General features: G+C 45.4%; 1 protein-coding gene across 1 annotated transcript in view; it reads left to right on the forward strand.

Moving 5' to 3' along the window:
• Positions 1-23,228, forward strand: part of CDHR2 (cadherin related family member 2) — a 245,259-nt gene that overhangs the window by 54,102 nt on the left and 167,929 nt on the right. The window contains exon 4 of the mRNA XM_073620461.1: positions 2,497-2,636. Within this exon, the coding sequence (XP_073476562.1) occupies positions 2,497-2,636 (140 nt within the window). The remainder of the gene's footprint in view (positions 1-2,496; positions 2,637-23,228) is intronic.

The following is a 23,228-nucleotide window of genomic DNA, read 5'->3' on the forward strand; positions in this document are numbered from 1 at the left end:
CTGTTTAACAGGGGCATGCAATTACAGTTTTTGATATAATATTTCACAGCAGGGCCCGTTCCTGTGCCCAACAAGAGTATCTGTGAGGGGTTACAGTGTTGAGGCACCACCACCCAAGGCCCAATTTTTCTGCCCCTGTTTAACAGGGGCATGTAATTACAATTTTTGATATAATATTTCACGTTCCTGCACCACCACCCAAGGCTCAATTTTTCTGCCCCTGTTTAACAGAGGTATGTAATTACAATTTTTGATATAATATTTCACAGTAGGGCCCGTTCCTGCATCCAGGAAGAGTATCTGTGGGGGTTACAGTGTTGTGGCACCACCACCACAACCCAAGGCCCATTTTTTCTGCCCCTGTTTAACAGGGGCATGTAACTACAATTTTTGATATAATATTTCACAGCAGGGCCTGTTCCTGCGCCCAACAAGAGTATCAGCGCGAGGTTACAGTGTTGTGGCACCACCACCCAAGGCCCAATTTTTCTAACACTGTTTAACAGGGGCATGTAATTACAATTTTTGATATAATATTTCACAGCAGGGCCCATTCCTGCACCCAACAAGAGTATCTGTGAGTGGTTACAGTGTTGTGGCACCACCACCACCACCCAAGACCCAATTTTTCAGCCCCTGTTTAACAGGGACATGTAATTACAATTTTTGATATAATATTTCACAGCAGGGCCTGTTCCCGCACCCAACAAGAGTATCTGTGAGGGGTTACAGTGTTATGGCACCACCACCATCACCCAAGGCCCAATATTTCTGCCCCTGTTTAACAGGGGTATGTATTTACAATTTTTTGATATAATAGTTAGGCAGGGCCCATTCCTGTGCCCAACAAGAGTAACTGTAAGGGGTTACAGTGTGCTGGCGCCACCAAAACCAAAGGCCCAATTTTTCTGCCCCTGTTTAACAGGGCCATGTAATTACAATTTTTTATATAATATTTCATAGCAGGGCCTGTTCCTGCCCCCAACAAGAGTAACTGTGAGGGGTTACAGTGTTCTGATACCACCAACACCTAAGGCCCAGTTTTTCTGCAGAGTATATAGGGCAGGCCGTATAGTATATATACTGCTGTTCAGAGTATATAGTGCCTGGGGGCCTGGGGGACCCCCACGTCATTTTTTTTAAATTTTGGTGCGGGGTTCCCCTTAATATTCATAACAGACCTGAAGGTTTTTTTGTTATTTTTGGTATTTTTATCTATATTGCCGGGATCTGACAATACATTACAGCTGCGCGCAGTTTTAAATTACATTTTTTCCTTTAGAAATGTAATTTTGCTGTGGTACTGGGAAACATGGGAAAGTTGCGCTACTTTTCAGGCATACTAAGAAGGACACCCCCAGGCACGATATATAAAGGAATATTTTATTTTTATTGTTTCACTTTAAGCATTATTAAAATCACTGCTCCTGAAAAAAAGTCAGCTTTTAAAACTTTTTTTTTGCGTTGATACATGTCCTCTTGGGCAGGACCCGGGTTCCCAAACACTTTTTATGGCAATAATTTGCATATAAGCCTTTAAAATTAGCACTTTTGATTTTTCGTGTTTGCGTCCCATAGGCTTTGACGGTGTTCGCACAAAGTTTTTCCCTGTTCGCATGTTCTGCTGCGAACCGAACCGGGGGGTGTTCGGCTCATCCCTAACAGCAAATTTTCACTGTTATACAAGCTGTACACTCACTACTTAACATTGTAGCAAAGTGTCATTTCTTCAGTGTTGTCACAAGAAAAGATATAATAATAATATTTACAAAAATGTGAGGGGTGTACTCACTTTTGTGAGCTATTGTATATATACTGTATATATGCACCACTATCCTCATACAAAAAGAAACGCTTCCTCTTCATATTACTTTTCAGGGTTAATAATCACAGTGCCGCAGAACAATTACACACATTCCATCTTCCACGCAGCACTTTCCAGTGAGTCTTCCAGACCAGATCCTTAGGTGAGACTACTTTGTTAGCTCCGAAGATGATTAGGAATAGGCCTCCCAGCCCTGCCATAGCTGGGACCTACATTAACATCACCAAACTCCAGTACCTCAGAGGGGCAGAACCCCTGAGGCTGTGGAACTTCTCCTCCAGGACATGAACAGTACTCATCCAGACCCTAGACTATTTATGTTCCTCCCCAGCCACCTACTGGGTGCGCCTCCCCAGGGATTGGCTGCAGCACCATAAATATTCAAGCTGTCTATTTGACTCTTTCAGCCTTCCATGTTCTGGAAGCCTCCAGAATGCAAGGGGAAGCAATCAAACCTGCATCATGTCAAATCTAGAACAGCCAAAAGAAATCAATAGCTGCTCCAATGATTATAGAGGAGCCAAAAAGAACTACATTTACCTATCATCCTAGAAACTTGTCTAGGAGGGTGCTACATGTGTCTTCTGTATTATTAATATCTGCATATCTGACATTCTTTCTCTTCTTTATTATTAACAGCTGGATATTTGATTTCTTCTCTCGTGTAACAGGGTCACATGTATTAACTATCAATGCTACAGATGCTGATGGTGACACCTTGATATATGGCATAGAAGGACCAGATTCATATTACTTTACGTGCAATTCTAGCACTGGTGAGGTGACTCTTGCTATTTCTGTAGATTATGAGGTAGGTGGCATGAGCAAAGAGTTTGCATTTAAAAAAGGCATAAAAAACGTCACGGAAAAGAAAATGAGTTTTGTTTTAAGCAAAATATGTATTCCAAATAAAATTATGTATACATATTTAAAAGATCATGCTGTGATCTAACAAGTATGTCTTATTGAAATAAAGCATAATATGCAATATGACATGTAATATACGTGTTAAAATCAATGTTTTAAAAATGTATGGTACAATGGCAACACTGTATGATAGAGGCACTTAGCAGACATTTCTAACCCTTGCTATTTGTCCTTCAAAAGCTAGGGCTGACAGTGTGCTCTGAGGTGAATGAGTTAGTAAACCTGTCCATATTCATTGAGTTTGTTTTTTTACGTGGCCAATTGTTGCATGCACTGTTCATGTCAGCTGTCTTGCGGAGGTGGTACAGCATTACTAAGCAGGATGCAGTGCCTGCATATGTATTCGCTTGCCCCATATTCATATATAATTGCCAGTTAGAAAGAAACCCATTTTCTGCACACGGTTAATCCTACACTTTTTTTACCCAGCTTGTAGGCCTTAATTAGGTACTTTGTATTGGGAGGAAACACTCATGCATTATACTGTATATAGGGTATTGATGTTGTTTATATAAATTGTGCACAGTTTGTTGGCAGCAACTGATCTTTAGGACTGATATAAACAATCCAGAGAACATACAGTTGCAGTATTTACAGAATACATTACCACAGGACGACTTTCGTTACCAGCAGCAGTGTCTCTTCTTGCATAGGTATAGGATGTTCTGCAGTTTGCACTTTCTCCATGCCTTTGGACAGCTTACCCGTGTGTAAAATTTAAAGGACACAGAGGGACCCCTGGGATGAGGACAGAGAGGGCCCCTTGGGATAAGGACAGAGAGGGAACCCTGGGATGAGGACAGAGAGGGACCCCTGGGATGAGAGCTGAGAGAGACCCCTGGGATGAGGACTGAGAGGGACCCCTGGGATGAGAGCAGAGAGGGACCCCTGGGATGAGAGTAGAGAGGGACCCCTGGGATGAGGACAGGCAGGGGGCCCTGGGATGAGGACCTGGAGAGGGACCCCTGGCATGAGGACAGAGAGAGAGACCCCTGAGATGAGAGCAGAGAAGGACCCCTGGGATGAAAGCAGAGAAGGACCCCTGAGATGAGAGCAGAGAGGGACCCCTGGGATGAGAGCAGAGAGGGACCCCTGGGATGAGAGCAGAGAGGGACCCCTGGGATGAGGACAGAGAGGGACCCCTGCGATGAGGACAGAGAGGGACCCCTGGGATGAGGACAGAGAAGGGGCCCTGAGATGAGGGCAGAGAAGGGACTCCTGGGATGAGGACAGAGAAGGGGCACTGGGATGAGGGCAGAGAGGGGACCCCTGGAATGAGGACAGAGAGGGACCCCTGGGATGAGGACAGAGAGGGACCTTTGGGATGAGAGCAGAGAGGGACCCCTGGGATGAGGACAGACAGGGGCCCTGGGATGAGGACCTGGAGAGGGACCCCTGGCATGAGGACAGAGAGAGAGACCCCTGGGATGAGAGCAGAGAGGGACCCCTGAAATGAGAGCAGAGAGGGACACCTGGGATGAGGACAGAGAGGGACCCCTGGGATGAGGACAGAGAGGAACCCCTAGGATGAGGGCAGAGAGGGACCCCTGAGATGAGAGCAGAGAGGGAACCCTAGGATGACAGCAGAGAGGGACCTCTGGGATGAGGGCACAGAGGGACCCCTGGGATGAGGACAGAGAAGGGGCACTGGGATGACGGCAGAGAGGGACCGCTGAGATGAGAGCAGAGAGGGAACCCTGGGATTAGAGCAGAGAGGGACCCCTGGGATGAGGGTAGAGAGGGGACCCCTGGGATGAGAGAAGAGAGGGACACTTGGGATGAGGACAGAGAGGGAGCCCTAAGATGAGGACAGATAGTGGCATCTCTTTGATTTGGGGGAGAGGGAGCAGGCAAGAGGATATGTGTTGTTGAGGGGGTGCTTTTGGAGGGTAGAGGACTTGTGCTTGTGGGGGGGTCAGATTTGAACCCCCCCCCACTAACACAAGTCCTCTAACCTCCAAAAGCACCCCCCAGCACAGATCCTCTTACCCTCCTCACTTATCCATGTGTGCATCCCTGTTACCTGCACCCCCCCCCTTCCTGGTTACCGTGTCCCCCTCCTCTATCCATAAACTACGCACAGACCTCAGATAGATCAGCGTGGCTCTTGCAGTGTGAGATCTCTTTTCCCTGGCTTCTCCTCCTGTCTATGTACATCGGAGTCGAGGAGGAGGATCCTCAGTGAGGTCTCTGTAGTGTGCAGGCTCATGGGGGAGAGAGAAGCCAGTGTGTCGGCTGCCACAGAGGGGCGAGCACTGTGTGAGGCAGCTTGGGCACTGAGCAAGAGATGCGGGGAAGGTGTCCTGAATGCCTGACACTAGCGCTCCCCTGTTAGGCCAGTTACCTGAGCTCAGTGTTGGAACTTGTTCTGGCACTGGGCTCCGGGATAAGCACAGATGCCATGGGAATCAGGTACTCTCATGGGGCCCCCTACTGGCCCTGGGCCCTTGGACAGTGCCCAAGTGCCCTAATGATCAGTCCGCCCCTGATTGGGAGTGACATGTATATTTCCATATAATTACATACAATACAGTTTATATATACAGTGGGGCAAAAAGTATTTAGTCAGCCACCAATTGTGCAAGTTCTCCCACTTAAAAAGATGGGAGAGGCCTGTAATTGTCATCATAGGTATACCTCAACTATGAGAGACAAAATGTGGAAACAAATCCAGACAATCACATTGTCTGATTTTTGAAAGAATTTATTTGCAAATTATGGTGGAATATAAGTATTTTGTCAATATCAAAATTTCATCTCAATACTTTGTTATATATCCTTTGTTGGCAATGACAGAGGTCAAACGTTTTCCGTAAGTCTTCACAAGGTTATCACACACTGTTGCTGGTATGTTGGCCCATTCCTCCATGCAGATCTCCTCTAGAGCAGTGATGTTTTGGGGCTGTCGCTGGGCAACACAGACTTTCAACTCCCTCCAAAGGTTTTCTATGGGGTTGAGATCTGGAGACTGGCTAGGCCACTCCAGGACCTTGAAATGCTTCTTACGAAGCCACTCCTTCGTTGCCCGGGCGGTGTGTTTGGGATCATTGTCATGATGAAAGACCCAGCCACGTTTCATCTCCAATGCCCTTGCTGATGGGAGGAGGTTTGCACTCAAAATCTCATGATACATGGCCCCATTCATTCTTTCATGTACATGGATCAGTCGTCCTGTTCCCTTTGCAGAGAAACAGCCCCAAAGCATGATGTTGCCAACCCCATGCTTCAGAGTAGGTATGGTGTTCTTTGGTTGCAACTCAGCATTCTCTCTCCTCCAAACACGATGAGTTGTGTTTCTACCAAACAGTTCCACTTTTGGTTTCATCTGACTATATGACATTCTCCCAATCCTCTTCTGGATCATCCAAATGCTCTCTAGCAAACCTCAGATGGGCCTGGACATGTACTGGCTTAAGGAGGGGGACACGTTTGGCACTGCAGGATCTGAGTCCCTGGCGGCGTAGTGTGTTACTGATGGTAGCCTTTGTTACGTTGGTCGCAGCTCTCTGCAGGTCATTCACTAGGTCCCCCCATGTGGTTCTGGTTTTTGCTCACTGTTCTTGTGATCATTTTGACCCCACGGGGTGAGATCTTGCGTGGAGCCCCAGATCGAGGCAGATTATCAGTGGTCTTGTATGTCTTGCATTTTCTAATTATTGCTCCCACAGTTGATTTCTTCACACCAAGCTGCTTGCCTATTGCAGATTCAGTATTCCCAGCCTGGTGCAGTTCTACAATTTTGTTTCTGGTGTCCTTCGACAGCTCTTTAGTCTTCACCATAGTGGAGTTTGGAGTGTGACTGTTTGAGGTTGTGAACAGGTGTCTTTTATACTGATAATAAGTTCAAACAGGTGCCATTAATACAGGTAATGAGTGGAGGACAGAGGAGCCTCTTAAAGAAGAAGATACAGGTCTGTGAGAGCCAGAAATCTTGCTTGTTTGTAGGTGACCAAATACTTATTTTCCACCATAATTTGCAAATAAATTCTTTCAAAAGTCAGACAATGTGATTGTCTGGATTTGTTTCCACATTTTGTCTCTCATAATTGAGGTATACCTATGATGACAATTACAGGCCTCTCTCATCTTTTTAAGTGGGAGAACTTGCACAATTGGTGGCTGACTAAATACTTTTTTGCCCCACTGTATATAATATTCTGTTTATTTCTATAGCTGCAAAAGATTCCTCAGCTCTTTACTTTGTACATAAATAATTTTGTTAGTCTCTTCTCAAGAAGGGCTAACACTCTAATTTTACTCACAAAAAAGTAAAACACTACTGAGCACTCTACTCTGACACCCTGGAGTTGGGCACATGGGTAAAGGGAGAGATATTGGCCTAAAATGAATCCCTGTTGTGTGTTAGAGATGTATTCTGATAATGAAGAATAACCAGCTGTGATAAACAGCAATATTGGAAATAAACAGGCTAAAAATGGCCACAGATAAACCATGAAACATACAAAGACATCAACTATAAGTCTAAAAATCTTTCAAGTCCAATGTTGCTGGATGACCAGAGGAGAAAACTCCAGAAACATGTAAAAAACAGAGAGATCCAGCACAAAGATTTTAAGTGCTTAGTTTAAAATAGATCAATTTATTATAATAAGTAATCAAGATGCACTCACAAAACACATGTGTAGATAGGTTTCCCACAGCGTGAGTTTCTTTGTATCAGTTAGGAAGTTGGCTTACCCAGGCTGGGGAAAGGGTTAACTGCTAGCACTGCTGTTCCTGGACTTTTTGGTCTCCGGCGACCTTCCTCCCTGTGTGATACATAAATAGGGGGAAGGCCCGGTTCAGGGGGGCTTGAGAGTCCGGAGGGAGCTTGAGAACGAAGAAACACCACAGTTCATGGAATCCGGAACCCCAAGATTCAGCATGTGATCAGCACAAGATGTTCTGGTGAACACTACCAGTCATTGGGGACCACCAGATTTGGACTAGCACCTGTAAAGGTAAGCCTGGGCAGCCAACTGTTCTAAGCCTGGTTTGAAGTCATGAAAGAACAAAGGTTAGTAAAGGACATGTGGGGTAAGAAGCAAAGCCACTAGAAAAGGTTAACTCGGCAGGACAAGCAGGAGGAGGAATGCAGTTACTATGGGTAACCAGTAACTAGTGTGAGGTACATTGTAGCCAGTCATGAAGCATGGTACCTGATGTAGGTGACAGGTCTGGTAGTGAGGAGATCGGTTTGGTTTCCTTCCTAGCAGTTGGTGATAATAGCCCCTTTATGTGCCTTATTCACCAAACTGATAAGGTCCTGCTTAAACTCGGGGAGGGGGTCCTTCGCACATTTGGAATATAAGGACCTGTTAAGTAGAAGCCTAAAAGATTCATTGGAATAGTCTGAATAATCTTGTAGGAGAATCCCTCCCCCTTTTGCTGCTGGTTTCATAAACAATTATTTTTGGTCGTTCAAAGTTTGCATAACTTTACGTTCTTCTCTAGTCAAATCATGCCACAGTCATATACATATTGGCACTAGCTCCAACTGGATGTGCAAAAAAAAAAGAAGGAAAGGTTAGCCCAGCAGCACTGGGGTCATTGGTTCAAATCCAAACCATGGCACTACCTGCACTGAGTTTGCATGTTCTCCCTGTACCTGCGTGGGTTTTCTTTGGGTACTCCTGTCTAAATTGCCTCTAGTATGTGTATGGAGGACTGATGTGAATGTATAATATATTTAAAATGCTATGAAAATCGACAGCGCTATATAAATACCTGTAATAAATAAATTGCTGTCAAGTTTTTATTGCAGTTTGCTCATCCTTTCATTTTTCCTAGCGATAATTGTCACATGGACTGTCTGAAAGTGAGTCAAAATAAAAATTTTGAGTTGCCACTGCAGCAGAAAGTGAGGGAAAATCTCCCATTAGAGACACTTGTTCTAATTACAACTATTTAAGCTGGCATGGGTCAAAATTCAGCTGGTTCAGCAGGAACTGGTTGTATTCTGATCCATCTATGGGCAGGCTGGTTGTACTGAATTCGAGCTATCAATTGGCTTCAATACAACCAGCCTGTTAGGTTTCTCTCATGCGATCACTGCCAGCGGCTATAGCCTTCAGCAGTGATCATTTTATTATGATGGTGGGGAAACTTACTGTCCGAATACTATAGCTCAGCAGGAGGGATTGGCCCATTAACACTGACTGTGTTAATGGGGGAATCAAGCAATTTTCTTTCCTGCAATCCGTAGTTGTAGGAAAGAAAATTGCATAATTTATGGCCTGTTTAAGAGATTATCTCCTTTGCTTTGGAGAGATATTCTCTCACTTTGTGTTGCGACAGGAATCAATCTAATGGGGTTTTAACCTTTTCTTCTGGCACTCTCCCCCTTTCCACAGTAGCAGCTTTACCATTAAAAAAACTGTAGGGAAATAGTAATAAAATATTCTTAGCTTACCTCCAGATTCCACATACAGTGCCTAGACAAGGTTGACATCATCATTCTTCTAGTGAGATGTTGGGAAATGCTACATATCCCAGAACACAGTCTTGCACTCTGCTGGGGCATCACCTCCTAAGATTTTGTATACTCAGCATGCTCCAGGATCCCGCTTAAGGCAGAAAAATGTCTCTCTCTGTCCAAGGTGCCACAAGCAAAAACCAGGGGTAGGGAAAGTATTTTTTCTTCAGATTTTTTTTAAATGTAAAGCTGCTATTTACTGCAAGGTCTGCTTTAACTACAATGCAACTAGTAATGATCCTTCATTAAATATATCTTTATTGAAGGGAATGGCATTGTACAACACAAAAGGAAAAGAAAAAAGAAGGAAAAGACTAATAACTATGTTTAATGACCTTAACCTAGATATCCTTAGGTTAACCAAATTTTACAAATCTTTTATTTAATTAAAGGGAGAGGTCAATAGGCCCTTGACATAGAATAAACATCAAATCAATGTGTACAGAGCAAAGAGTCAGTCAATATAGAAAAAAAAAGAAACAAAATGGTAAGACAACAATTTGTCCAGCTTTGGCAGGAGTTACGTTGTTCAGTACAGTAATCCCATGTGACCCCCTCTCATTTTTACTTAAAGTGGAGTACCACCCACTTTTACAACTCTTCAGCATCCCTCACTAAACTGTGCACTGTAAACGAATTAGATATTTAAAAAATTTTTTTCTCAGCACCTACTGTATATCTGCTGTATTCATTTTTCACTTCCTCCTCCCTGGCGGCATCATTTCCTGTTTGCAATGCCTTCTGGGAAGGGGCGGCAACTTTCTCTGACACTGCCGTTGCTATGGAAACCTGACCTCAAACCTATTACACTGCTTGTGCTGCACTGAGCATGTGCGAGATCTCCAAGGATGAGATCCAGGAAGAAATACAGTCTGGCTTCAGATGCCCACACTTAAGATGGCCACGGCCTGCTGTAAGTTTATAAAATTACAAACTACTGCTGTAAACTAACAAAACAGATCTTAGTTTACAGACTAACTTTACTAGAATACATTACGCTTGTGTATTATAGGGGTATTTTTATCTAAAAAGTATAATTTCAGCTGGAACACCACTTTAACAACATTGCAACTGTGAAATCACAGAGCTCGATAGGAAGAAAAGAGACAGGGTTAACATAAGGAGCAGAAAGTAGAGTAGATAGAAGGAGAGATGGCAGTTAGGATGAAGGGGAAGGGGAGGAGGGGGGGGGAAATGGGAAAAAAAAGGGGGGGGGGTTCGGATCTCCAGAACCTTTGTATTGTACTAGTGTTATTTTAATCTGGGGACGTGCTTCTAAATAGAGTGCGACCCTCTTCAGAATAGACAAACATGTTCCAAAGTAACCACATCTTGGAATATCGTTCTTGATTTGCTCTACTTTCCTGAGCCACGTCTCAATAGTCGGAGATTGTGGGGTTTTCCACTTCAGGGGAATACATGATTTGGCCGCGTCAAGGAGGTGACGAATAATTGATTTTTTGTAGGACTTCACCAGGGTGTCAGCGAAATTTGGCTGTACGCAGAGCACACAGCCAAATCTGTTTCTAATAATAATAACAAATAATAACAAATTTCGTCTAAATGACATAAATGCATCTTACCTTTTGATCGTATGTCTCCCCTCTGGTTCCCCATTCCCCAGTAAACAGACATCAACCCATTCTTATGTTCTCATCACAGCATCTCTCTCTGGGCCTCAGCCGTGAGACTCCTTTTATTAACCCAAAAGCTTTCACAAACAGGAAGTGATGGTTCCAACACCCAATCACTTCTTACATGGCAAGTGACATCACAGGAAATGACAAACAGTAAAGGGGAGGGCACTCACAGGAGGAAAAGGGGGAGGAAGTGCACACGCCCTGTCTTAGTCAGCATCGAGCCCACCCAATACTGTTCAAAGTAAACAGTATCTAGCAAGCTCATTCTACTGGTTCTTACAGACTTGAGACAATCTGTGGAGACATTGCCACTGCTGTTGTCAATGTACGGTACGAGTACACCGACAAGGCAGATATCAATGTCCTCTTGTAAAAACAGATGTGTATCCAAAAACGGATAGCGTAGTCTGCAAGAGAGAGATGTAATAGGTTTCTCTCATTATGCGGACTTCGCTTCTCTAATGTGCATAGTCAATTGAAGGCAAGAAGCCCAGCGCATTGCGCTTGGTACCTACAAACCAACAAACATCCACAGACACAGAGAACATGTCTCAAATCTCATGAGAAGGTTTTCATACTGACCGTTTTTACCACTGGTCTTGATTCAACCCAAGTGCGCTCTGCTAGAGCGCTCCTCGATTAAATCAAACACTGGGAGACTTATGACAATACATTAAAATACATCTTCATAAAATTTTCCACAACAGGGGCAGCCGAAACATGGAGGAGGAAGAAGGCAGGGTCATCTGAAATTTGCCGATCTGAGAATTTCTGGGCAATATTTTTGACCTCTGACCAAAATTGTACTATGAAAGGGCATGTCCAAAAGACGTGTAGTAGGGTACCTCATTCCTCCTGGCATCTCCAGCATCTGTCTGAAGTTGTGGGGAAAATTTTGCTTAACCTTGCTGGTGTTCTATACCACCTGGTTAAAATTTTAAAATTGGTTTCCTGCATTTTCGTGCAGATGGACGATTTATATGTGAAATGGAGGATGCTTTGTTTTTGTTGTGGACTAAATGTGCTGTTCAAATCTCAGTCAGCAATGCATCTTAGGGAGTGGGAGTCTGAGGGAGTGATCAGTAGATTATACATGCTTGAGAGCGTATGTGGTAATGCCCCTTCAGTGGAAGATATTTCCTCTAAGCTTGTGAGGGGTTGATTGAAGTTGCCTGGAGGGGGGAGAGCCCTAAGGAAGTGGGAGAGTTGGAAAGCGTTCCAGAACTTCAGGTGAAATGACCCCAATGGGTCCATGAGGTCTTGCAGGTTAACCAAATTTTATATTTCCACATTCCCACTTGTGTTTTCACCAACTAAAAAACTAAAAATTATGTAAATATAACATGCCAACATATTTGCTATCAATGCCAATTTTATATATATATATATATATATATATATATATATATATATATATATATATATATATATATATATATATATATTTAAAAAAAATAATAATAAAAAAAAAAAAAAAAAAAAAAACTGACATGCAAAAGGAAGAAAGGAAAGACAAAAAAGAAAATTAGGTATAGCATCCAGCAGACAGCAGACAGGGTCCATAATCACAGGAAAGATAGCAGCTGAGGAGACTCCAGAAACTCTACCCATGGGGCCAAGACTTCCCAAAATTCACCGTTATTTGCTGTACATACTAACTCTTCCATCTGCATTACATGGTTCATCTCTACTACCCATTCCGGTATTGTTGGGTGTCATTTGGGATTTCCGGTGTTTTGGAATTAGGGCTCTTCCTGCCATCAAAAAAAATAGAAATATTCCTTTTTTAATTGATTTAATTGATCCCGGAATTAAAGAAAGAAGTAACAAACAAATGGCCCCTGCTCCTACCTATAACTGGCCTTCACAGCAAGGAGCACATGGAAGGGCTATCACATGAAAGACAAAAACAGAACATTCCATAGCTCAGCTCACCAACCAGTCTGCCAACTGACCAAATTAACCTGTACAACAGTCTGCGTTAAAAACAGGGGTTTAGTTAGCACAAATTTGCAAACGCATGCATAAGCTGCAAGGCCTCTTCACGGCACCCTGTGTATGCTTGCAGTCCTAATGCTACTGAATTTATAAGCATCTCCACAATGGAAGCACATGCATTAAATGGATAGATGAGGGGCAGGTGGGCCTGGAGGCAGCCTAATCCCCCTTAAAGGAACAGGAGCACACTGGATACACAGTAAGAGCACAATGGCATCACTGATTGGCAGGCAACATCAGTAAAAAAACAAATGGCCCCTGCCCCCACCTATAACTGGCCTTCACAGCAAGGAGCACATGGAAGGGCTATCACATGAAAGACAAAAACAGAACATTCCATAGCTCAACTCACCAACCAGTCTGCAGACTGGTTGGTGAGTTGAGCTATGGAATGTTCTGTTTTTGTCTTTCATTAAAGAAAGAAGTGCTGCTTCAGGAGTCTCCTGCCAGTTTTTACCAGTGATCACATGACTCAGTTTAAATATAGCCGACCAAAATGGTTTTATTTTTAAGCAAGACCACCATAAATGTAGTAGTGCGCCTCTCGATTCGCCGCATCTCCAGCATAGGTCAGACAAAGCTAGGTTAATTTTATTTATGATAAAGTATGAGAAAAGTCCTGGACAGCCGCACTCAAAATGATGAATGCCACAGCAGGAAGTGCAGGGAAGCTGAGGCGTTTCACACTACAAACAGTGCTTAATAATAAACAGTGGTTAATCATAGGCTATGTGGCTATAATTAAGCACTGTATGTAGTGTGAAACGCGTCAGCTTCCCTGCACTTCCTGCTGTGGCATGTATTTTTGTTGATTTTTATTTAATAAAGGCGAATATCATTTTGAGTGCAGCTGTCCAGGACTTTTCTCATACTTTATCGTTACAAGCATTGCCGGCACCTGTGGCTTCCAGCCTGGAGGAGAGGTCTTTTCCTGATTGACCTTCCTAGAGCGGTGATATCTTTCTCTCGTTAATTTTACTTAGTAAGACCAGACAGTGATACCATCTCGTCATAGTCTTATAGTTGCGTTCCTGTGAGTAGGATGAAAGAGTTTTTTTAAAAATTAGTGAGAACACCTTATCCCAATCTTCATTAGACCGATTTTTACCTAATTGTCGCTCCCAATCTCGCACATTAAAAAGAGCGACCTGGAAATTCATACGATAGTAAAATACCATACGTTTTAAATAATGCATGGGGACATTTTGAATCAGAAAGGCACATGTCTTTAAACTGGGTTAAGTCCCTACAGAGACTTAGGCTTTTCAGCCCTTTATAAAAATTACGTAGCTGAAAGTATTGAAGCAATTCACCTGCCTTTGACCGAGAGTGGGAACTGAGATCGTCCAAAGTTTTCAAGCCTCTATCCATACATGAATGACAAGTGGGCGAAGGATGTAGTGATTTCCAGCAAAGAAAACTTTTTTCTAACAAACCCGGTGGGAACCCTGGGTTACCCAATATTGGAGTCAATGGCCTTGGGAGTGAAGATACATTATATGTTGTAATAACTTTGTCCCATACATATAACAAAGATGAAATCAAAGGTGTCACGTGAAACGTGGCTGATCAATAGATAGAAGCCATGGGAGAGAGGTCAGTGGTACAGGCACTAAGTCAGAAGACTCAAGAGTAGGGATGAGCCGAACACCCCCCGGTTCGGTTCGCACCAGAACCTGCGAACGGACCGAAAATTCACACGAACGTTAGAACCCCACTGACGTCTATGGGACTCGAACGTTCAAAATCAAAAGTGCTCATTTTAAAGGCTAATTTGCATGGTATTGTCCTAAAAAGGGTTTGGGGACCCGGGTCCTACCCCAGGGGACATGTATCAATGCAAAAAAAACTTTTAAAAACAACCGTTTTTTCGGGAGCAGTGATTTTAATGATGCTTAAAGTAAAAAAAAAAAAGTGAAATATTCCTTTAAATATCGTACCTGGGGTGTGTCTATAGTATGCCTGTAAAGTGGCGCGTGTTTCCCGTGTTTAGAACAGTCCCTGCACAAAATGTCATTTTTAAAGGAAAAAATCTCATTTAAAACTGCTTGCGGGTTTAATGTAATGTCGGGTCCTGGCAATATGGATGAAAATCAGTGAGACAAACGGCATGGGTACCCCCCAGTCCATTACCAGGCCCTTTGGGTCTTGTATGGATATTAAGGGGAACCCCGCACCCAAATTAAAATAAGGAAAGGTGTGGGGCCACCAGGCCCTATATACTCTGAACAGCAGTATACAGGCGGTGCAAACAAGACAGGGACTGTAGGTTTGTTGTTAAGTAGAATCTGTTTGTAATTTTGAACGGGTACATTTTTAACGTGTTTAGCTCCAGCCAAAAAAACTTTTTTAAGCTTTTTGGAAAACATAGGGAAGGGTTATCACCCCTGTGACATTTGTTTTGCTGTCTTTCCTCCTCTTCAGAAGATTTCACCTCACTTTTTGTCCCAATGACAAATGTTTTTTGAAAATTTGGGTTTTTTTGTGGAACAAGGATTGGAAAGCATCAGTGGAAAGGAGAAATTTTTTTCCCATATTAACTCTTACAGGAGAGAATTTCCCTTCCTAGGGTTAGATTTCATCTCACTTCCTGTTGTCTCCTTCCGTTTGCAAGTAGGAGTCGTTTGTAAGTTAGATGTTTGAAAGTAGGGGCCTGCCCTATATACTCAGCAGAAATTTGGGCCTTAGGTGTTGTTGTGGCCACAACACTGTAAGCCCTCACAGGGCCCTGCTGTGAAATATTAGATCAAGAATTGTAATTACATGCCCCTGTTGAGCAAGGACAAAAAAATTGGGCCTTTGGTGGTGGTGGTGGTGCTGGTGCCACAACACTGTAAGTCCTCACTCGCTCTTGGTGGGTGCAGAAATGGGCCCTGCTGTGAAATATTAGATCAAGAATTGTAATTACATGCCCCTGTTGAACAGGGGCTGAAAAATTAGGCCTTAGGCACTGGTGCTGATGCCACAACACTGCAACCCCTCACAGATACTCTAGTTGGAATGCTGAAATAAGCCCTGCTGCAAAGTATTGCATCAAAAATTGTAATTACACGCCCCTGTTAAACAAGGGCTGAAAAATTGGACCTTAGGCACTGGTGCTGGTGCCACAACACTGCAACCCCTCACAGATACTCTAGTTGTAACGCAGAAACGAGCCCTGCTGCAAAGTATTGCATCAAAAATTGTAATGCACGCCCCTGTTAAACAAGGGCTGAAAAATTGGGCCTTAGGCACTGGTGCTGGTGCCACAACACTGCAACCCCTCACAGATACTCTAGTTGTAATGCAGAAAGGAGCCCTGCTGCAAAGTATTGCATCAAAAATTGTAATTACACGCCCCTGTTAAACAGGGGCTGAAAAATTGTGCCTTAGGCACTGGTGGTGGTGTCCAGAACCAAAAATGTTCTTACAAGCTATCAGCGTGATGATTGAGGAGGAAGAGGATAATTACTCAGGAATAGTCACTCAGCATCAGCATAGGCAGTCTTTGAAGGGATCTGAGATTTTAAAAAAATGATTCGGTTACATCAGCATCAGGTGCTTGGTAGCTGGTGGTGATCCAAGACTGATTCATTTTTATGAAGGTCAGTCGATCGACCGAGTCGGTGGACAGACGCACCCTGTGATCGGTTACAAAGCCTCCAGCAGCACTGAATGTGCGTTCTGAAAGAACGCTGGATGCAGGACAGGCCAGTAGCTCAACTGCATACTGTGCAAGCTCTGGCCAGTGATCCATCCTCAAGACCCAGTAACCCAGAGGATTTTCAGTGGGAAAGGTGTCCAAGTCAGATCTTGCCCCTAGGTATTCCTGCACCATGTAAAACAGACGCTGGCGATGGTTGCTGGAACCGATCATACCTTGGGGCTGCGGACCAAAAAATTGTCTGAACGCATCGGTCAGACGGCCACCTTCTCCACCGCTCCTTCTTTGACTGACCGAAGCCTCAGCAACACGTTGTCCAGAAACAGGAGTTTGTAACCTCCCAGGCTCTGGGAACGCGTTGCACAGACCTTTCTGCAAGGCCTCCCGAAGATGTTTCATCCTCTGCTCCCTCTGCGATGGCAAGATAAGGTCCGCAACCTTACCCTTGTAACGTGGATCAAGGACGGTTGCCAGCCAGTATTAGTCCTTCTCCTTGATACCACGAATACGAGGATCCTTACGCAGGGTTTGCAGGATCAGGGAGGCCATGCAGCGTAGGTTTGCTGAGGCATTCGGTCCGGAGTCCTCTGGGTCACTAAGGACGACATGGTCCGCAGCCACCTCCTCCCAGCCACGTACAAGTCCATGGGTTTCTTGGGACTGATCCCTTAAAGACTGCTGCTGATGATGAGTGCCAGGCTCCACCTCCATACTGACACAATCTTCCTCCTCCTCCTCCTCCTCCTCCTCGTCCTCTTCCTGTGTGATCGGCGGGCACGCAGGAACACTGTCTGGATAAAGGGGGCCTTGAGAGCTAAGGAAGTCCTCCTCTTCCTGCCTCTGTTCTGCCTCAAGTGCCCTATCCATTATTCCATGCAGCGTGTGCTCCAACAGGTGGACAAGGGGGACAGTGTCACTGATGCATGCACTGTCACTGCTCACCATCCTCGTGGCCTCCTCAAATGGTGACTGGACAGTGCATGCATCCCTGATTATGGCCCAGTGGCATGGGGAAAAAAAAAAGCTCCCCTGACCCTGTCCTGGTGCCATAGTCGCACAGGTACTTATTGATGGCCCTCTGCTGCGTGTGCAGCCGCTGCAGCATGGCCAACGTTGAGTACCACCTGGTGGGCATGTCACAGATTAGGCGGTTCTTGGGCAGGTTAAACTCCTTTTGGAGGTCCGCCAGCCGAGCACTGGCATTATATGACCGGCGGAAATGCACACAGACTTTCATGGCCTGCCTCAGGACATCCTGTAAGCCCGGGTACCTGCCCAAGAACCACTGCACCACCAAGTTAAGGACGTGAGCCAAACAGGGCACATGGGTCATTTGTCCCTGTCGGAGGGCAGAGAGGAGGTTGGTGCCATTGTCGCAAACCACCATTCCTGCCTTAAGTTGGCGTGGCGTCAACCACCTCTGAACCTGCCCCTGCAGAGCTGACAGAACCTCTGTCCCAGTGTGACTCCTGTCCCCCAAGCACACCAGCTCAAGCACCGCATGGCATCTTTTGGCCTGCGTAATTGCGTAGCCCCTTGAACGGCTATGGAGCACCGCTGGTTCCGAGGACAAAGCACAGGAAGAGGCCATGGAGGAAGAAGAAGAGGAGGGGGTGGAGGAGAGAGGTGTGTCACAATCATTAGCATTTTGGAGGCGTGGTGGCAGAACAACCTCCAACACTACTGCACCTTGTCCTGCATCCTTCCCAGCTGCCAGCAGAGTAACCCAATGCGCCGTGAAACTTAGGTAATGTCCCTGTCCATGCCTGCTGGACCATGAGTCAGCGGTAATATGCACCTTACCGCTGACCTCCCTGTCCAGCGAGGCATGGACATTGCCTTCCACATGCCGGTAGAGAGCCGGAATCGCCTTCCGTGAGAAAAAGTGGCGTTTGGGTAGCTGCCACTGAGGAACCGCACATTCCACAAACTCACGGAAGGGGGCAGAGTCTACCAACTGAAAAGGCAGCAGTTGAAGTGCTAGCAATTTTGCCAAGCTAGCATTCAACCGCTGGGCATGTGGATGGCTGGGAGCAAACTTCTTTCTGCGGTGCAGCAGCTGGGGCAGGGAAATTTGCCTGGTACAATCTGACGTCGGTGTACCAAAAGCAGATTGCCCACAAGTACTTGGCTGTAACACACCTAATTCTACACCTTCATTCCTCTCAGTGCAGGTCTCAGAGAGGACTGAAGGTATAGTGGGGTTGGAGATCTCAGCTGATGAGGAGCAAGGAGAGATCCTCTTTGTTTTTTGGTGTGGGTCTTTTAGATACGCTTGCCGACGAACTGCATGGCAGGTCAACATATGTCTGGTCAAGCATGTGGTACCCAAGCGGGAGATGTTTTGGCCACGCGAGATACGCTTGAGACATATGTTGCAAATAGCAGCGGTGCGATCTGATGCACTCGTCTCAAAAAAGGCCCACACCAAAGAACTTTTTGAAAAACGCGCAGAGACTGCAGCGCCCTGCACATGTGGAGCTTTGGGGTGTGATGCAGTCAATGTGCTGCCCTTAGGCTGGCCCCTGGAGGGCATCCTGCCTCGTTGGTGATGTGCCGCCTCCTCCTCCTCCTCCTCTCTCCTATCAGGCACCCACGTTGAGTCAGTGACCTCATCATCCCCTCCCTCCTCATCACTGGAGCAAACCTGGAAGTATGCTGCAGCAGCGGGAGCATGACTGCCAGATTGCTGTCCTTCTTGGGCACCCCCTCTGTCCGCGCTCATGTTACTGCCTTCATCGAGCTCAGTATCATCATCAGAGCCTTCTAAACGCTGGGCATCCTCCTGGAGCATTTACCCAACACTGTGGTCAAACAGTTCGAGGGACTCCTCAGGAAGACATGGTGGGGCTAGGGAAGGAGTCACTGATGACATTGAGCTGAGGGAAGAGGCCGCTGCTTTGCCAGACAAAGTACCCTGGGCATGGGTGAGAGAGGATGAGGAGGATGAGGATGGCTTGGTCATCCACTCGACCAAGTCTTCCGCATGTTGCGGCTCAACACGGCCAGCTGCCGAAAAAAAGGTCAAGCGTGTCCCACGGCCAAGTGCTGATGAGGATGCACCGTCTCCACGACCAGCACTAGACACAGAGCCTGCTTGCCCTCTCTTATTGGCTTGTGACTGTCTGCCTCTCCTTCTTGGCCTTCCAGACATACTAATGGCCTGTAGCTGCACTAAGCTGGGATATATATATATATATATATATATATATATATATATATATATGTACTGATACTGCAGCTAGCAAAATCAACTGCCTGCCTGTAGTATGAGAACACCACCAACCTTCTACAGGTAGCTTTAGCTGAACACTGTGCAGAGCTTGCAAAAAACTAACTTGTAGCTTTTTTAGCTGCCTGCGGTAGTGATAGGATCAGGAAAACACCACCAACCTTCTATAGGTAGCTTTAGGTGAACACTGTGCAGAGCTCGCAAAAAAATAACTTGTAGGTTTAGCTGAACACTGTGAGGTGGACGCACCACACTAACTTGTAGTTTTAGCTGAACACTGTGAGCAGGACGCACAGCACTAACTTGTAGTTTTAGCTGAACACTGTGAGCAGGACGCACTGCACTAACTTGTAGTTTTAGCTGAACACTGAGCAGGACGCACCGCACTAACTTGTAGGTTTAGCTGAACACTGTGAGGTGGACGCACCACACTAACTTGTAGTTTTAGCTGAACACTGTGAGCAGGACGCACCCCACTAACTTGTAGGTTTAGCTGAACACTGTGAGCAGGACGCACCCCACTAACTTGTAGTTTTAGCTGAACACTGTGAGCAGGACGCACTGCACTAACTGTAAATAGTCTAGCTGCCTGACTGTGGTACTAATAGGATCAAAAGAACACCAGCAATTTTCTTCAGGTAGCTGTAAATACTGTAACAAGACAAGCCTGCCTGTCAGTAATAAGATAACAGGAACGGATCTAGCTGAACACTGTGAGCAGGACGCACTGCACTAACTTGTAGCTTTAGATGAACACTGTGCAGAGGTCTCACTACACTAACTTGTAGGTTTAGATGAACACTGTGAGCAGGACGCACTGCACTAACTTGTAGTTTTAGCTGAACACTGTGAGCAGGACGCACCGCACTAACCTGTAGGTTTAGCTGAACACTGTGAGCAGGACGCACCCCACTAACTTGTAGGTTTAGCTGAACACTGTGAGCAGGATGCACCCCACTAACTTGTAGGTTTAGCTGAACACTGTGAGCAGGACGCACTGCACTAACTGTAAATAGTCTAGCTGCCTGACTGTGGTACTAATAGGATCAAAAGAACACCAGCAATTTTCTTCAGGTAGCTGTATATACTGTAACAAGACAAGCCTGCCTGTCAGTGAGAAGATAACAGGAACGGATCTAGCTGAACACTGTGAGCAGGACGCACCGCACTAACCTGTAGGTTTAGCTGAACACTGTGAGCAGGACGCACCCCACTAACTTGTAGGTTTAGCTGAACACTGTGAGCAGGATGCACCCCACTAACTTGTAGGTTTAGCTGAACACTGTGAGCAGGACGCACTGCACTAACTGTAAATAGTCTAGCTGCCTGACTGTGGTACTAATAGGATCAAAAGAACACCAGCAATTTTCTTCAGGTAGCTGTATATACTGTAACAAGACAAGCCTGCCTGTCAGTGAGAAGATAACAGGAACGGATCTAGCTGAACACTGTGAGCAGGACCCACTGCAATAACTGTAAATAGTCTAGCTGCCTGACTGTGGTACTAATAGGATCAAAAGAACACCAGCAATTTTCTTCAGGTAGCTGTATATACTGTAACAAGACAAGCCTGCCTGTCAGTAAGAAGATAACAGGAACGGATCTAGCTAAACTGAATACAGTGTATATATATATATGCAACACCTGGGATGCATATATATACACAATACACTGTAAGTGCAGCTAACTGACTGACTGTTCTGCCTAATCTATCTAACTCAAATCAAATGACACTGTCTCTCTATCTCTTTCAACGCCGGAACACACACTACACAGGGCCGCCGTGCAGGTGGCCTTATATAGTGTGGGGTGTGTACTAAATCCCCTGAGCCATAATTGGCCAAAGTGTCAGGGGATTTAGGAGACCAGACTGTGTGGACTGCACAGAGGAAACCAGAAACGCATGTAAGTGAAAAGATAATGCTGTTTATTAAATAAGTGACAAGCAAGAAAAATATAAACAGTGCAAAACCAACCAAAGACCCACAAACAACAAATAGTATATACAAGTAAATGGAGATACCGGAATCGTAAACAAAGCCAGGCCAGGGTCATACACGGCAGGTCAGCAGGACAAGGGATATACCAGAAGCGTAAACGTTAGTCAAGCCAAGGTCATACACAGGTCAGCAGATGGGTAAGGACGAGAAACCAGCAGGACAGGGAGAGGATGGATGGATAGGCTGCAGGGCAGGGATCCAAGGGAATCAGGAGGGACAAGAACAGGATGGCCTAGGGATAGGGATCAGAGCAGGACAGAAACAGGTTCACGAATAGGATACAGGCAGCAAGGTCAGGGCACAGGGAGAAAGATACCAAGGCAAGCATGTGAGGGCTTGCCGGGTATTTATAGGACTGACTATAATTGACTTCAAGTCACACCTGAGCGCAGGGAGTGTTGTCTGCTCCATACTGCCAGGATCCATCCGCTGGTGGACGTCAGTACTGCGGCCAAAAGATGAAATGACACCAGCAGGGAAATATTCTCCTGACAGTTCAACACTGCCAGGAGACACCTGCTGGTGGACCCCAGTACTGCATGCCAAACGATATATCTTACCAGCGAATGGACCCTTTCCTGACACAAAGCCTCCTTGGCTTTGGCCAATTACGGCTCTCTGTTCAGACGGCGCTGTGATTGGCCAAGCATGCGGGTCATAGTGCATGCTTGGCCAATCATCAGCCAGCAATGCACTGCGATGCCGCAGTGAATTATGGGCCGTGACGCGCCCATATCATTCGCAATTCGGCGAACGGGCAAACAGACGATGTTCGAGTCGAACATGGGTTAGACTCGAACACGAAGCTCATCCCTACTCAAGAGTAACCCACTACTTGAGGGAACCATGATGGAACCAATCTAGCACCCTACTAACTAAAGCCGCTGCGTGGTATAATTCCAGGTGCGGCAGGCCCATCTCTCCTCTTTACTAAAATTTCATATCTAAGTCTAGCCGGGAATCTAGGCCAAATATATCTTAGTAGTATCGATCTAGTCAATTTAAAAAAAGAATGTGGGACCCTAATTGTAATTGTTTGAAAAATATAAAGAAATCTAGGGAGCATGTCCATCTTAAAGAGTGACATCTGTCCCAACCATGAGTGTCGCATTGATGACCATTTCTTAAGACAAGATTGCATGACGTTTACAAGTGGAAGGTAGTTGAGCTCATACAATTTGTGGTGTTGTCTGGGTATCCGGATCCCCAAATAATTGATAGAATACTGGGCCCATTGGAACAAAAAATTATCAGCAAGAAAAACTTGGATGTCCTCCAAAAGAGTAATGTTTAACCACTTGCCGCCCGCCATATAGCAAAATGACAGCGGCAAAGTGGTTTCAATATCCTGACCAGACGTCATATGACATCTTCAGGATATTGAGCCACTGCGCGCCCCTGGGGGCGCACATCGTGGCGATCGTTGTTGCAGGGTGTCAGTCTGACACCCCGCAACACCGATCTAGGTAAAGAGTCTCTGACGGAGAT

The sequence above is a fragment of the Aquarana catesbeiana genome, linkage group LG03 (assembly GCF_042186555.1).
Source record: "Aquarana catesbeiana isolate 2022-GZ linkage group LG03, ASM4218655v1, whole genome shotgun sequence".
Taxonomy (NCBI): Eukaryota; Metazoa; Chordata; class Amphibia; order Anura; family Ranidae; genus Aquarana; species Aquarana catesbeiana.